Genomic DNA, 18,173 nt, shown 5'->3' on the forward strand with positions numbered 1-18,173 from the left:
TTCATTATAATTAAGAAAATTACATTTTTATGTTCCTTTTGTTCTTTGGAAGACCCAATTTTATTAATGCTACCAATAAGAAAAAAAAAATTCCTGGATTTTAATGTACTACGTGATAGCTTATCTCAGCAATGTGAGATTTAGTATTTGTCTGCCATTAGAAATCTGGTAGGGTAGTTTTCAGTAAATGAATTGTCTCTCTTGCACTCTCTGCACTAATTTAATTTACCACAATGCACTTGGGCAGCCTATAATATAAGAATTTTGCACGGTTGGTGGGAATGTAAATTGATACAGCCACTATGGAGAACAGTATGGAGGTTCCTTAAAAAACTACAAATAGAACTACCATATAACCCACCAATCCCACTACTGGGCATATACCCTGAGAAAACCATAATTCGAAAAGAGTCATGTACCACAATGTTCATTGCAGAACTATTTATAATAGCCAGGATTTGAAAGCAACCTAAGTGTCCATCAACAGATGAATGGATAAAGAAGATGTGGCACATACATACAATGGAATATTACTCAGCCATGAAAAGAAATGAAATTGAGTTATTTGTAGTGAGGTGGATGGACCTATAGTCTGTCATACAGAGTGAAGTAAGTCAGAAAGAGAAAAACAAATACCGTATGCTAACACATATATATGGAATCTAAAAAAAAAAAAAATATGGTTCTGACGAACCTAGGGGCAGGACAGGATAAAGACGCAGACGTAGAGAATGGACTTGAGGACACGGGGAGTGGGAAGGTTAAGCTGGGACAAAGTGAGAGAGTGGCATTGACATATACACACTACCAAATGTAAAATAGCTAGCTAGTGGGAAGCAGCTGCATAGCACAGGGAGATCATCTCGGTGCTTTGTGTCTACCTAGAGGGGTGGGATAGGGAGGATGGGAGGGAGACGCAAGAGGGAGCAGATATGGGGATATATGTATACATATGGCTGCTTCACTTTGTTATATAGCAGAAACTAACACACCATTGTAAAGCAATTATACTCCAATAAAGATGTTTAAAAAAAAAAAGAATTTTGGTAGCTCCTAAGTTCTCTAAGAAATACCCTAAGCAGATTTTTTTTTTAAATTAGGCCCTTACAAAATATTTGGGGAAGTTATCACCTACTACAAATGATGATATCAAAAGAAAGAAAAAATGTTTAGATTTGTAGAAAAAAGCTCTTTAAATGGATGAAAAGTTCTTAGTATTTCTTAGGCCCTTCTGGAAGGAACATATTAACTTTAATTTTATATCTAGAAGTAATATAAACAATTATTAAATATTGATAAATGTTGATAATTGATTACATACATTCTTCTAAAATATAAGAACACTAATGTTAATTTGTTTGGCTTAATAACATATGGTTACAGCTTAATTTTTTTTTATTATAATAGATAGATCAACTATTGATTCATCAGCAAATTGAACTTCTGGAAGGTATGTATTCATTGTATTTATCATATTTCTAGGAAGAGAGGACATTTATGCAGATAAAGGCATATCACCAACCACAGATATAACACCTTCAGTGATGCTGGATATTAAAACTGGTTATTTACAAATGTCTCTCTTAGTGATAATGAATTGATAAGGATTATCAGCAGCTCATTTCTTGAATTAGGAGCCAAGTGGTAAAATACTATTATGCTGGACATCTCTGCTCATGATACAGACCCTAACTTAGAAGGAAACCAGTCAAAACTTACTGTTGTTCCCCCTTCTCTCTAGAAATCATTTCAGTGATTCTATCACTTTGCCTAACCTCTGTCCCTTCAACCGTTTTTTCCCCAGTTTGTGATGTCCTTGCAGTTGTCACAGAGCCACATGCAATAGTTCAGTTACCTTAGTAAATATATTTCCAGAGCAAGTGAACTCTGAATTTGGATGGATGGGGATGTTTTGGAAAACTGCATTACTGCCCACAGTTTCTCTTGGGAGTTCAGAGGAACCCTATAAAACCCTTTTTTCCACGGGCTGTGGATATCACCTTGGGCACAGGGACACTGCACTGGAGGGTGTTGACCAGCCGGCCAAGAGGCCTGACTTCCTAGAATGCCACTGGTGCTCCTTTGAACAGGGCCTGACTCCTACAGCTGTTTCCTTAGGTCCAGTGCTCATCAGGTGCAAAGTAAACTTAAGAAGCCACTAGATGTTTCAGGACTGCTGCCGGGGGAAAGGGAATCTGGGTAGATTCATGCACTACAGTATCCTCCTTATAGGTATAAAGAGGTCAGTGAAAACTCTAATAGATTTTAGAATATATCTATTAACTCTTTCTTCACATCTTTGCAAAGTTCTTTTCCACTGATAGAAATTATAATGTGAACTGTACTACTGTAGAAATACGGTTGATATTTGGTTAGAATATATAATTGTTGCTTATTACACTTAAATTACTTGTAATGTACACTTAGATATTTAGAATGTTCTCATTTTTATTTGTTTGTTTATATTACATTTTCTCTGGAAAGGAACTCTTCATAGTATGATAATTTATATTCTTAACTTTTTTAATGATTCATTTTAGGGAATTTATTCTTGATATTATAAAAAACAAAAAACAGACACTATACATTATATAGCACTCCATTTATAGTTTTAAGATTTATAAGTTTTATGTATATATTTGGAAATATATATGTATTAATCATGAAATATAAATTTCAAATTTAGTAGTTATAAATCCTTCAGTTTTTAAAAGAAGGATGTCTAATTTTCTTTTCTTTTTGTCTCCAACTGAAAGTTTATATTTTAACATTATGAGCAGTATAAAGAAATAAAGATTACTCAGTTCATTTTTAGCACCTGAGACTATGATAGGCACTTATACATTTCCCAATTCAAAACTTAATAGACAATAAAGACATAACCATAGAATTCTCTTGTTTTATTTGTTTTCATTTTTTAAGTAACTAGAAGGAAGCTTAGATTGTGTAAGCCCACTGATCTCATTACACAGATAAACAAGCTGAAGAATTTTCAGATTAAGCTACTTAATGAAACAGTTAGGTAATAGATCCCATTTCATGAATCAGTTTAATTTTTTCACATGAAATATTTGACTGGCCGATATTGAGGTAAAGGGTGGTTCTATTAAAGGCAGGGTCAGGGCCTGTCTGAGTCAGAGCAGAGATACTTAAGGGAGGTCATGGTGATAAAATTTGTGAAGAACATCTCTATCTGACTAAAAGTCCATCCACACCAATATTAGAGAGTGATTTTTGTCTCTATATTTCTTTTAATTGCTCATTATGTTGGTGGCTTCTAATACCCTATGACCCATGTTAATCAGGGCTATGGACAAGTGGCACCATGAATTGCTCCCTCCTGGCTTTAAGCAAGGAGAGGTTTCCAAAGTGTGGTTCAATGTGGGAAGCCCTTTGGTAAGATACCATGTGGGTGTCAGATGTCAGCCCATCTGTTTCCCCTGTGAAGAGATTAGCCCCTGCTAAGGTACAGAGTTCACTTAGGATGCCAGTGGCCTGGAATCCTCCGACTTGCAGCCTTGGTTGCCAAGGGCCTTTCCCCTTGTCTAACACCCATTTGCCACTTCTGAACAACCACTGCTGAGCTAAACAAGGGTGCCCTGGGCTGAGGGTGACGTTCTACCTCACCTTGCATTTTCACTCTCTCCCTCTTCACATGTGTGCATTGAGAGAAAGCCCTCTCACACCTTCCTCACACAGTGCAGAAAGAGAAGCCATGACTGTGGTTTATAAAACTAAATCTCAAGCCAATTTACTTAATATAATACTATACGGTGCATAAACATAGCAGTCTTCCTATATTCCCCTCCATAGCTGAATACATGAACAAGTAGACATTTTCTGCATTCACTTAAAAGGACTGTGGCCATCGGCAGCACTGCACCATCCCTCACAGCAAAGTCTCCCTTTCTGACATGGGTCTATGGAATTAGGAAGATACGAGTTGTTTTCTCTTTCATGTCTCATACAAGAATTCCTAATTTCTTTGTACTTTAATACCCTCTCATCCATTCCCTTTGCCTTTTTTTCTCTGTTTAGATCATCTCTAAACAGCCTTCCTTTTCTTCCTCCTGTATTATATGAAGTATCATCTTAAAATGGTATAACTAGATATTGTAGTATCTTAGGATAGATTGATTATTCTTTTAACACAATAGTCATAGTGAATCCCTCTTTTATGTTTTTAGTCTTAACAGGTTTTGAAACTTGTAACAAGTATGACATTAAGAACAGCCTTGGACAGAGAATTTACTTTGCAGCAGAGGATACTGATTGCTGTACCCGAAATTGCTGTGGGCCTTCTAGGCCTTTTACAATGAGGATTCTTGATAATATGGGTCGAGAAGTCATAACTCTGGACAGACCACTAAGGTGTACCAGCTGTTGTTTTCCCTGCTGCCTGCAGGAGGTCAGTGAGCAATTACCAGGGTAATTTTTACAAATACTTTGCAAAGTAGTTCTGCAAGAATTTTCACCTTATTGGTGAATTTATATAATCAAATGAGATTTAAAGGAAAAGTGGTCCACCAGCTATTGGTTTATGCTTGAGGGTAAATGGTAGGAAGGAAGGCAGGTGGAAAAGAGTGAGCAGTTAGCCCCATGTCCCTGAGCAGTGTGCCCCCCGGGGGTGAGATCAGGGATCTCAGAGACCAGACTTCTTGATCTTCAGGGAGAGCTGAGAACGTAGGTCACCTTGGTCAAGTCCCTCACCTGAAATGACCATGAGGGCCTGGCCAAAGCCAGAGGAGGGCCCAATAGAGAATATCCTCGAATGCCATCCCAGAGGCAAGTGGACAGAAGAGTGAGGGAAAGAACACATATGTTCAGTTCATCTCATTATTTTAGCCAACCTACAAGGAGCAAACCTACGAGAGGCCCCCTCTGAGAAATCTCAACTCCTGTGTTTTTCAGTTCTCCATTTGAAAAAAACAAGTAATATATTTGAGTCCCTGTAATAGGGGTATGCGAATTGTGAACACCTTCAGCTCCATAATGACCAGGTGTCTCTTTCATAGTACTTGACAGCCCTCTGATAAAGAACATGGATCTCAGGGGAGACGCCAGGGCACTGAGTGTTTATAGGAAGTTGGCCTTTGCCTGTATCTCCACTGGCCTGAGACCAGAGCTGCCTGGGTCACTCAGTCATCCTTACTGGTAGCTGTGAGAGCAGGGTACACAAAGATACAAGCACATAGAGATGTGATGTCTAATACTGCTCTTATTTTGAAAGGATAACTGAAGTTGTTCATACGGAATTATTTTGTTTTCCATGTCAATTAGTTTAGATGTAATAATATTCATTGGAATAGCTGAGGGAAAACTGAGTGTGATGGAATATGCTCTATAATTTATAGAGCACCTTAGCATACATTATACAATTGGTCTTAATAAAGAGATCTAGGAAGTCCTCAGTTACAGATAAACATGTTGAGATGCTGTCAAGGTCACCCAGCTAATGTTCAGAGCCAAGATTCCAGGCCCCATTTTCTTTCCATGCTAGCACTATTGCCACTCATATTTGAAAACTGCCCCAGTGATCAGGGCTCTGTCCATACACTTAAGCCACTGTTTTTAAAGGAATTTGAGGAAATAGCTATTAATAATTTAGACATTTTTTGTAAGTATGGAAATTTTAAAATATACAAGACCAGTAGAGCAGTGCTTCAGAATGGAGACAGTGCATGCAGCCTCCCCGAGTCTGTGTCTCATCTCTTCCACTTTGCAGCTGGGGAATCTGATACAAGTTAATTAACCTCTCTGTTCCTCAGTTACTTCCTGTATAAACAGGGATAATAGTACCAACTTGGTAAGGATGTGGAGTGAGTTAAGTGGTGCTTAGAACAGTGTCTGACACTTAGAAAGTATTCAGTAAATGAGAGTTCTTATTAGACATTGTTATGATTACAGTTTATATATTCTTTTGCTTTTGTAGATAGAAATCCAAGCTCCTCCTGGTGTACCAGTAGGTTATGTTACTCAGACCTGGCACCCATGCCTGCCAAAGTTTACACTTCAAAATGAGAGGAGAGAGGATGTACTAAGACTTACTGGTCCATGTATTGTCTGCAGCTGTTGTGCAGATGTTGATTTTGAGGTAAGAGGTGTGATAACGTTTATGGGTTTTGCTTTCCTAGTATAAGAATAACATAAGCTGGGAGGATGTTACAAATATAGTAAATGAATATATCCTGATATCTCAAGAGGGTCTCAGTGTCCTTCATATTTATCTTTTGTCAGAGAGATGGTTATTGCTCTGATTAAGCATCAGTGTTGATTGTGTTAAATGGAAAAAAGAGAAGCAGAGATTTGTAGTCAAATAAATATAAACAAAGCATCTAACATTGGTGGTTTTTGTATAGAGGTACTGTATGTTATCCATTTTAAGTGGAACATTAACCTTGTCATCAAAGTCTGATTGCCAAAGCATATGGTTCTTCCTTAGCATGAAACACAGGCTGCCAGTGCTCTAGGCCCTCTTCAAAATCTCCGACATCTTTGAGTTCCTACAAAAAGCCCAATTATGCAAAGAGAATTTTAACAAATATATGATGTACTACCCAATCATGCTTCTCTATGATCTCTCCTTTATCTTTGTATTAAATTCATTCATTAGAAATCACAATATACCTGTGTATTTACTACCTGGAGGAATTGCATCACAGCAGTTTTTCAACAAATGGGGCCCAGACTTATGGCCCAAATTATTTAGTTGCAAATGCTTAAAAGTTGAGAGATTATAAAACTTAATCTTGATACCATGATTCTCTTGTATAAGCATAAAATCTGGTAAACTGGACAATTTCCACAGAAGGGACAAAAATCTAAAACTGAGCAGGACTGCCCCCTTATGATAAATAAGTGGGAACTCTGCCACTGCCCCTGACTTGACAAGGTTTTCCACTATCCAGCTTCATTCTTTTATCTTATCTGCCTGTCTTTGCTAGTCATATGATTTTTAATTCCTCTGTTATATAAAGATGGATCACTCCTCTCGTTGACTTCAGTGTCTAATGAGGCAGACAGGCAATTCTAAGAAAAGTACATATGATGTAATTAGAGACTATAAAGACTCTTACAAAGAATGCATAGTGTGTGGGGGGGATATAAACTATGTATGTTTAAAGATTTTATAGGTTTGTGTATAATAATAGTTCTCTATGTAGGGGTTATCATTCCCATAAAAGATTCAGAAGACTGAAAGGTAATTGTTGTTTCAGGGAATATTAATGGAAGTTTTGCTGACATATATTTTATCTATGTAAAATAAGTAAAAATACTAGTGAAGTAAGTCATACTGGAGTGTGAAGCTCTTATATTTAATGATAAGAAAGTTGGAAATCATTCAGCAACCCTTCTCAGTGGATACCTTAAAGCATCTATTATAGGCAATGAATTAACTTCTCTCCTATGCATCTAGAATGGTGCTAACTAGATAACATCTTTGAGGGAATTGAGAAAATAGTACCTTGAATCACTTTCTATATACTAGATAATAGAAATTTTGAAAGCAGGAATTATCAGTATGAGGGACCACTATGGAACATGGAAAAGAGTCATTCTAAAGGAAAAAAATAATTCAGAGACATTTATAAGTGTACCCAGTGGTACTGATTCATAGATTTGATGTCAGTGGAGGAAGAAAGAAAATTTAGACATGATTCTAAAGTCTTATTGGTCTGATGTCTGATGTCTGATGTTTAAGAAGCTGAATGTTTAAGAAGCTGAATGATGATGCCATTGACCAGGGTAAGAATCCTGAAGGAGAAACAGTTAATTTGTGGGAAGCTCATGATTTGTTTTTGAGTCATGTTGGTTTTTAGGTGTGTAAGGGAAGATTTTAGAGTTTTTGGCATACTGGCATGGCAACTGGCATGGCAGTTGAAGCCATGAGATTATCCCACGGGTGAGTAGAAGAAGGACAAGTAGACTTTGTAACCCTTAGAGATAATGAGGGAATCTGTCTTATTCCAGGACTATTAGGAGTAGGAAAAAAATATGCCTACATGAAACTGATATCCCAATCTAGCCCCCTCTATGATTTTGAGGTCTGAATTTATAACACCAGTATGGGGCTTCCCTGGTGGCGCAGTGGTTGAGAGTCTGCCTGCCGATGCAGGGGACACAGGTTCGTGCCCCGGCCCGGGAGGATCCCGCGTACCGCAGAGCGGCTGGGCCCGTGAGCCATGGCCGCTGGGCCTGCGCGTCTGGAGCCTGTGTTCTGCAGCGGGAGAGGCCACAGCAGTGAGAGGCCCACGTACCGCCAAAAAAAACCAAAAACCAAAACAAAACAAAACAAAAATTTATAACACCAGTATGATTCATGAATCTTAAGACATAGAAACTGATCTTGAGTGGTGATACACATGGGGGAATTGAATGCAAAAACATACTAGATGGAGATTGATCACCAAGGTCACCCTCTATCCCTACAGAACAAACCTATCTCCACATGAGCAGATTCAAAAATTAACATACTGTTCTAGGAACTAATCTACCAAAACCAAACCGCATATAATAGAACAGTCTGTTATCAGTCATACAAGAAATACCTAAATAGACATTAAAGAGCCTAACAAAGAAACAAAAAGGGTCATAAGGGGAGGATGAAACAAATAATAAAGGCCAGGAGGATATAAAAACAAGCCAAATAGAACCTCCAGAAATGAGGAACAGTCATTGATAAAACCTCATCTGAAAGGATGAGCTACAGATTAGACACAGGTGAAGAGAGAGTTAGTGAACTGGATCACCCATATTAGGAATATAAAGAGGAGGTTGGTGGGCAAAAGATACAAACTTGAAGGGACATGGAAGCTAGAATAAACTACTGCATATGCCAAAGAGGAGTTACAAAAAAAGAGGAGACAGAATGTTTTGATATAATATTCAAAGAGATACATAGCTAAGAATCTTGCAGACTTGATGCCATTGGTTCTCAGATTCAGAAATTGCAAGGAGTTCTGGTAAGAAAAAGAAATAACACCCAGATACAGCTTAGATAAACTGCAAACTAAAATAGGAAATCTAAAATCATCAAATGGGAGTGGGGAAGATTATTTCTAATATGTAATTCTCTGACCATTAGGGATTATGAACATTTCTCTAAGTTTACTAGCTACTTGTATTTGCTCTTTGAATTATCTTTTAATATCGGGTGCCTGTATTTTCTATTGGGTTATTTTTTTCTTGTCAATTCATAAATGTAGTTTGTGTGTTGCAGACATTGACCCTGCATCTGTATTTCTGTCCTCTGATCTGCAAATATTTTCCACAAATCTACCCCTTTTGTACTTTGTTTTATAAATATATCTCAGTTGGCTGGACAACTGTGTCATCACAATTTATTAAGTAAACTATTCATTTCTTGCTAAGCTGAAATGACATACATTAAATTTCCACAGGCAATTTCTAGATTCATTCTTCTATTGCATTGTTACCACTTTTCTTACAGTAGTGCCTTATAGTTCAATTATGGTAACAGTGATGTATCCTATATTTAGTCATAGCCACACAGTCACTAATCATTCTGTTTTATCATATTTTCTTGCTATTGTCAGATGTTTCCTTTCATGTGAACCTTAAGATCATTTCATTAAATTTTTCAGAAGTTAGAATCCAATTAGTATTGTATTGTCTATGATTTTTTTAAAATTAATATATTTATGATGCTAAACATGTCTCATCCCAAAAGTGTAATATATTTTAATTCATTTATATCTAATTTTGTACTCTTCATAAGACCATATAGAACTTCTATCTCTTTTTTAAAATTTTTGTAAGTAATTTATAGGCATTATCACTACTAATCAGGAATATTTCTATTTGTAGGTACTTATTGTTAATATTGAGAAAAGCTATTTATTTTTGTTTACCTCTTATTCAGCCTTGTGACTATATTCTAGTATTTAATTTGGAAGGCATTTTTGCTATATTTACTTGGTTTATCTAGGTATAAAATCATATAGCAAATGAAATCATGGAAGCTCTTCTAATTTGCCAATTAACTTATTTTCTTTTCCAGCATACTTCTTACAGCAAAACTGAATAATATTTGCCAATTTTGTGTATACCTACTAAGTTGATGATTTCAATTGAAATAGCAGCAAATGTTTCATAATTTAGAAAGATACTGGCTATTTTTCATAGTATTTTTCTATTCCTGTTTTACCTAGAGCAAGAATCAACATACTTTTTTTTTTTTTTTTTTGGTAAAGGAAGAGATAGAAAACATTTCAGAGTTTTGGGCCATATGGTCATTGTTACAACTACTCAGGTCTGCCATTTTAGCATGAAAGTATTCATACACAATACACAAATATTGGGTGTAACTGTGTCCGAATAAAACTTACAAAAACAGGGTGCAGACTAAATTTGGCTCATTGACCCTTGCCTGCTGACCCTGACCTAGATTTTTATTAAGAATTGATACTTAACTTTCTAAACAGCAGAGCATCATAACAGTCATGAATACAGACTCTGGAGAAGAACACCTGGGTTTGAAATCCATTTCCATGACTTCTTATTTGTGTGAACTTGGACAAGTGACTCACCTCTCTTTGCTTTGGTTTATTCATATGAAAATTGTGTGTAATAATACTATATATCCTATAGAGAAATTATGAGGAAAAAATTACCTAAGACTTGTAAAGCATTTATGTGCCTAGCATATACTAAATGTTATATAAATGCTTAATTAGTAAGTAAATAAAATACCTTTTCAGGACCTATGGATACACTCATATTTTTGAATTATATGATTTTTTTTTTAGTATTTTGTACTTTATTATAGTATTTTTTATACTGGGCTCTATGTGCTAATGTACTATTTGGATTTTTGTATTTATATTTATGTTGTGAGATGAACCTATAGATTTCTTTTTAGAATACCTTTATCAATTATTTGTATTAAATATATAGGTTTATAAATTTAATAGTAATATAATACCAGTTTATTACTTCCAGAAGTTGCAATCATTTTATTATGTAGATTTTCTGTTTTTAAAATATTTTCTAGAATTTAGCTAAAAATTATCTAGTCCTGTTGACTTTTCAGGTGTAGATCCTTATTCACTTTTCTGTTCCTTTCCTTTAAAACATTATATGTCTACCTCTTACATAAATTTTTGGTGAATTTTTAAATTTCTTGCTATAGTAATCAAAATGGGGAAGTGTTAATATCTGGTAAGAGTAGTAGTAGGATTATGATGGCTGATTATCTTTTGTATATTTTGTTTAAAATTATTTTTCAAAAATTAAAAATAATTGAATTAAAAAATAAAATGTAAGGTTTTATTACTAGCTTCAAATCCTTACATGACAGCTATGAGCAGACAAAACATGAAGGTGTGCAATAGGGAATTTGTATTAGTTTGTTTTGCCACAAGAGCGTAACAAATAATCCCTAAAGCTCAGTGGCTTAAGAAAACATGCTTATGGGTCTGAAGGTCAAATGATATACCTAGGCTCAGACAGATGGCTCTGATTTAGGCTGCCAGTTGGTTGGTCTCAGGTCTGCTCCAGGTATGTTCATCCTGGAGCTTCAGCAACAGCAGCTGCCTGGATCATGCTTTCTAGTGGCTGATCACTGGAGAGCAAGACCAAGGCAAAACCACTCAGCCATGTTTAAGGTCTCTGCTGGTGTCACATCCACTAACACTCCACTGGTCAAACAAGGCACAAGGCCAAGCCTAATTTCAATGTGCAGGAAAGTATACTGGGCTTACAGAGGGAGGGGACTGAAATGACTATTTGATGAACAGTAATCCATGCTATCACAGTCTTTTTCATATTAGAGGTTTCAAGTTTTTAAAGAACTTAACCACCCACATCCAAATAAAATGAGTCAACTGTTTCTAATTTGCCCACATTTATGTAGCTGTCCCAACCTAAGCTAGGTCTTCAAAGGTTGTTGCCAGCACGTGTGGTACCTTGTGCATATTTGAAAAGGACACTTCTCTTACCGGTTTGACACAACTCTGCCTATATATACCCTGGCAAGTGTGGACTACATTCAGCCTCCACATGCCCACTTGGTGGGGTGCATTTCTCTGGCTATAAGCTGTTCAACTCTTTATCATGGCCCTGAGCTTTCCTCAGGCAGAACTGTAAAATTAGAAGAACTTTACTTTGGAGCTTTTTTTGTTCCATACACATTTCCTCTTTTGTTGTTCATCCTCCTCCTGTTGTCGAGTCGTACCCCAACCTTTGACCTGAGGCATCTCATCAAGTTACTATTGGTTACTTAACCTTCACTCAAAACTGCCAGTCCTCTTTACCAGGCTCTTGGCATTTCATGTTTTCCTACTGACAGTGGGTGATAATGGGGCCTCCCATCACCTTTAAAACTCTGCCTATATCAACTCTCTGTGCTTGTGTTAAAGCAGAAGTCAGATAGGAGTTTCACTTACTACCTTCCTGATGGCTTCTAGAAATTTCATCAAAGAAATATTTCCTGCTTAAATTTTATTTTGGCTCAATTCAACTAACTTATTACTGTATGTCTTAATGGAGAATAGAAAATGTTAAATATTTCAGCTAAACTACTTTCATATTCTCTGTACCAAAGAAACAGTTTTTTTAAATGAATCTATAAATGGATATAGGAATCTACATGCATATAATGAGTGATATAATGTTCATAGTTATGAATGGCGTATAATTTTAATATAATATTTGTTTTATTTTACTCCTACTTGGAAAGCAGCTTTATTATTAGTTTTCTAGAATTCTTTGTCTTTTTTTAAAATTAGATTAAATCTCTTGACGATAAATATGTGGTTGGCAAGATTTCCAAGCAGTGGACTGGCCTTGTGAGAGAGTTATTTACAGATGTCGATAACTTTGGCATCCAGTTCCCTTTAGACCTTGATGTGAAAATGAAAGCTGTGATGCTCGGCGCATGTTTCCTCATTGTAAGTTTATTCTTGCTAATCTGGGGTATAGATGGTTTCTCTAGGATCATTCTGAAATAATTTGGTAAATTTTACATTTTTAAATGACCTTAAATTTGTAGGTTTTATTGAAAGTGGTCCTATTTAATTTTAGCTCTGAAATTCCATTTTCTTCTGCTACTCTGGGTTCACAAATGACTAGCTTCTCTCTGGAGGGTCTATGCAGTTTCACATTGTAACAAGAGGATCTTATATATTAAGGAGAGGCTCTGGTTTTAGTAAAAAAAAAAAAAAAATTGGTGATTTGGAAAAGAGTCTGAATCTTCCAGTGTATTTAAATGGAATAAGTCTCAGTGAAACAAAGAGATTTCTGCCTGATTCATTATTAAATTAAACCATCTAATACAGAAATACAAATTGTAGTAAGAATCTACATTCAATCAAGCCTTAGACAGAACTACCAATTAAGAGGAAATATATGAGATACAGCAATGACTTTGAACTTGTCTTCACATTAAATTACCTAGGGAGCTTTTAGTAGTAGGCCATATTCCAGTTTAACTAAATCAGAAGCTCAGAATTAAAAGTTTGTGTAGCTCCTCAGATGATTCCATATACAGCTGATGTCAAGGGCTCCTGGGACAGAGCAGTGGTTTTCAACCTTAGCTGCACAGTAGAAACACCTGGGTAGCTTTCACACTCCCTGTGTCAAGACTATGTACCCAGATCTAGTAAACCAAATCCTGAGGTGGATCCAAGCCTTCAAGCTGTTCGAGCTATCATATGATTCCAAAGCAAGCAAGGTTTGGAGTCACTAGATTAATACCTTAAATATTGGCATATGGATGCAATCAGAAAAAAAATAAAAAGTAAAAGAACATACAGAAAAAGGATCCAGTTACTTCAACAAATACATATCAGGAAAATAAAATAAAAATAAAATAAAAAGAGAGAAACATCAGCTTAATGTAGTTTGTAGACCATGTTTGGAAACTGATTTAAACAAACCAATATAAAAAGACATTTACAAGACACTCAGGGAAATGTGAACATTGGCAATTTGATGATATTAATGAATTATTAAGGTTTTTTTAAAAAAATATGTTATTGTGGTTATACAAAAACAGTCCATTTTCTTCAAGGGCACATACTGAAGTATTTCGGTATAAAATGATATGATATCACAGATTTGCTTTTAAATAATGGGGGTGAGGGAAAAGGGACACAGCGGATGGAGTAACTGGTGAACCAAGCTGGGTGAGTGGTCATTGGGACTTTATTTATACTATTCTATCTACTTTGGGACAGGCTTAGTATTTTCTATATAAACTTTTAAATATAACCACAGTTCTATCTAAAAACTATGTTTTCAGTAAGTGTTTATTTCACATGAGAAGAAAATTTTAACCTTAACTTGGGGAACTGTTTAACCAAAGGTTTACACACCATAACCAAAGATACGGTGTGTACAGGGTGGAGAGAGTCGTCTGGGGTGTTTGGATAGGTGAGAAATGGGATTGGGGTGGTGGTGGTGCGGTTATTAGGAAGTGAATATGGGGTAGATTGGGCAGTCTTCCCAATCTTATAGACCTTGGGAAGATACTGAAAATTGTTTAGTTAACTGGTTAATTTTAAGCTATGCATAAATAAAAGAGTTATAAACCCAAATTTTAGAAAGATAAATCCTGGTGACTGTGTACCAAATGGATTGAAGAGAGGTAAAATTGGAATAGTGCAATTGCAAGTGAATGGTGATAAAGATTCAATTATTTCTTTGTAAAGAGAAAAAGGAAAATGATAGATGTGAGAGAGGTACAATCCACAGGTCCTGACAGAAGTTGTAGGGGAGAGGGTCTGGTTAGAAATTGATGGAGTAAGACAAGCTGAGGAACACAGTGGACAAGAAGTTTGGAAGAGAAATCATAAAACTGGGCCAAAAAATTCTAAGATGTTATTCTAACTCTAAGATGGCTGTCATTCTCCAGAAACAATCTAAAAATTGTACATGGAACTCCAGTCACAACACAAGTTATATTACTAGAGAAGGAGTACAAAAAGTTGAGGAACAAAGATTGAAAGAGGAACATTCTAAGAGGCATGAAAAAAGTGGAGTTTAGAGAAATTACCAGAGGATTAATTAAGTTCATACAGGTATCAATAAGTGAATAGAATTACAGGATTTAATTGCCATTAAAATGGAAAGCTGAAGCTATCAACCTTTCCCAGATCTACCTATTAGTTGATTTTTCTTGTTTAGTAGATACGTTATTGTGTTTCATCAGATCCCTTAGCATTTATGCATCTGAGAGCTGATCTCTGTTTTGTTGCTGAAAACCCATTTCCGTATTTTGTTTTTATCTAGGACTTCATGTTTTTTGAAATGACTAGAAATGAATAGAGAGCAGGAGTGTGGTAATGCATTCATTGACATCTCCTCAGAAAATCTGAAGTCCCTATATCGATTGGGACTATGTAAAAGAAGAACTGGTGGATTTTTCTCTTTATGTAAATGACTTCTTATAGCATATGTGAATTACACTGTGATGCCTGAAGCTCCAGATATATGATTTTACTTTTCAAATTAAAGAGTTTATTTTTAATATCACTTACTTATAAATGTTTTTATACATTTTCTTTTATACATTTTCTGTTTCATTGTGTATTTTGGAGAAAGGATATAGAAATTTTTACATTTAAACATAACTTCCTATGATTAATTACTTTGAACTACAGTCTCTGCTTTATTTTCAATTTGTATTGCAAAATTAATTAAAGACTTTTTAAAGTAATTTTAATATAAACTTACACATTATTTTATTAAATCTAGTTACAATTTATTTCATATGTAACAACTGTTATTTTGCAAATACCGTATATTCAAAAGAATTCAAAATGAACATAATTTCAGTGTTTTTTTAAAATTATATTCAAATAATACTCAATATTCTTATGTCAAGGGAAAGTAAAATCATTGTTTTGATCAGAAAATCACACTACATTTAACTTCTCCTGTAAGCTAATCTGCAACTATAAATAACATTTTCATTTTGACAAGACTATAAATTACCAATTTTTGATAATGATTTTTCGTGAAAAAAGAATGATTCTGTCCGACACATTTAAAGACTCACTCACTCTAAAACTGGGATATTGTTATAAGTTTTGAAGTAATTATTTATATATGGAATGGTTAGCTCCTGTTCTGTATTCTGTCATTCATGGAACATAATAGTTTTCAGATCACTCAGGTGTTAATTAAATAGAACATATATATTCTGAGTATAAATGCCTACAATGGTCTATTAGATTATTTTTACCAACAATCAAATAACTAAAATAAAAAATTGCTGATATATTTCTTTGCATATTTGATTTTTGTTTTTAAACAAACTGTGAACAGTCAACTCACATGATATTCTGAACTTTACACATTTACCTTCCCTTTCGAATCTCCTTTAAAAGAGCAAAAGCATAGGATAATCTTTAGCAAAATATATACCTGTGCTGGAAATTTAAGTTTTCTTCCTGTCAGAAAGTTAAAGGAATTTTTATACCCTGTTTTGTAGGGAAAACTGAATCAAGTGAGAGGAGATGTCCAACCCACAGTTTACCTCATGGAAAGGAAAAGTGTGTTTAGGAAATAAGAACTTAGGGGAGAGATTCCCTTTCATCCTCAGCAGAACTCCAACACCATCAGCTCCTAATGTTGAGAACACTGGGATGGCAGGAAGCTGCAGAAAAGGTGATGTCCAGACCGCCTTTCATTAGCCTAAATAATGCACCAGATGCCAGATTCCTATGATGACGTGTAACCGAGGCATTCACATTCAGTTTATAGTTGGTACAGACAGCATGCCAGGTAAGGCGAGGTACTTGCACAGCTGGACCTAGTGGCATTAGCTATGCCAGTTAGAGAAGGGAGGGTTTTCCAAGCCCGCTGTCAGGTACCACAACCAACCCAAAATGAGGCTAAGAGACTGACATTATCCCTGTGACAGCTACATCTTGCTTTCACTTCCCCCTCCTCCTCCCAATCTCCCCTACTCCTACTCCTTCTTTGCATAGGACTCAAGATCTCTGGTTAAGCAAAGTAAAACTGCAACTTATCTGAACAGCTCCTTCCTTCTTCAACTATGCAAGGAAGGTCTGAGCAGAAACCCACACGCTATCAGCAGAATCTATTTAAGTTCAAATACTAGAAAAATGTGCTCTCATTAAATATTTACAAAGAAAAGACTCATCATACATGGAAAATTAGAAATTTAAGTGAGAAAAATATCAGGACTTGAAACAAATGTCTTCATTTGTAATCTCAATGAGATTTGAGGAAATGTTGCATATATATTTCTGGAACAGGCAGTAGAGAAAAAGGAACATTCTGGGCTTTCCTGGTGGCGCAGTGGCTGAGAGTCCGCCTGCCGATGCAGGGGACACGGGTTTGTGCCCCGGTCCGGGAAGATCCCACATGCCACGCAGCGGCTGGGCCCGTGAGCCATGACCGCTGAGCCTGCACGTCCGGAGCCTGTGCTCCGCAACGGGAGAGGCCACAACGGTGAGAGGCCCGCGAAAGAAAAAAAAAAAAAGGAACATTCTGATGATGCAAAATTTTAATAAAGTCGAAAAGTATGATAACCACACTTTAAAGTATGATGGTGGCACTGGAATAGTCGATTGATTTAGGTAGAAAAATAACACAATAAGATAAAAGAGATATTTAAAAATTCTCCCAGAAGTCAGATAAACACAAAGTATAGAGAGGAAAAGGTGATTCCTGAGGAACAGATACATTCACTTCATGTTATGCACAACAGAAATTCCACAAGCAGAAATTAGATGAGGTCAAGAGAATATTTCCAAACAGGCTGTCATCGCTAGGTGAATGGATTTATCACATACCAGACAAAATTAATGAAAATGACCCACTTCTTTGTTACTTTTGAAGAATAATTTCACCATATACAGAATTCTGGGTGGTTGCGTTTTTTCTCTCACTCTAAATATTTCACTCCACTCTCCTCTTGCTTGCGTGGTTTCCAAACAGAAGTCGGGTATTATCTTTGTTCTTCTATAGGTATGGTGCTTTTTCCTCTGCCTCCTTTCACAATTTTTTTTTATCTTTGATTTTATGTAGCTTGAAAATAATATGCTAGTGTAGGGTTTTTCACTTTTTTCCTGCCTCATGTTTGCTAAGCTTTCTGAACCTGTGGGTAGGTGCCTGACCATACGAGGAAATTCTCAGTCATTATTGTTTCAAACATTTCTTCTGTTTGTTCCTCTCTTTCT

At 35.9% G+C, this 18,173-nt stretch overlaps 1 protein-coding gene across 1 annotated transcript in view; it reads left to right on the top strand.

Moving 5' to 3' along the window:
- LOC309962063 (phospholipid scramblase 2) overlaps positions 1–16,234 on the top strand; it is a 30,860-nt gene extending 14,626 nt beyond the window's left edge. The window contains exons 5-9 of the mRNA XM_082839617.1: positions 1,408–1,450; positions 4,188–4,408; positions 5,933–6,094; positions 12,750–12,911; positions 15,253–16,234. Of these exons, the coding sequence (XP_082695743.1) occupies positions 1,408–1,450; positions 4,188–4,408; positions 5,933–6,094; positions 12,750–12,911; positions 15,253–15,288 (624 nt within the window). The 3' untranslated portion in view covers positions 15,289–16,234. The remainder of the gene's footprint in view (positions 1–1,407; positions 1,451–4,187; positions 4,409–5,932; positions 6,095–12,749; positions 12,912–15,252) is intronic.
- The last annotated feature ends 1,939 nt before the right edge of the window (positions 16,235–18,173 follow it).

This window comes from Leucopleurus acutus (genome assembly GCF_964270905.1).
Source record: "Leucopleurus acutus genome assembly, chromosome: 5".
Taxonomy (NCBI): Eukaryota; Metazoa; Chordata; class Mammalia; order Artiodactyla; family Delphinidae; genus Leucopleurus; species Leucopleurus acutus.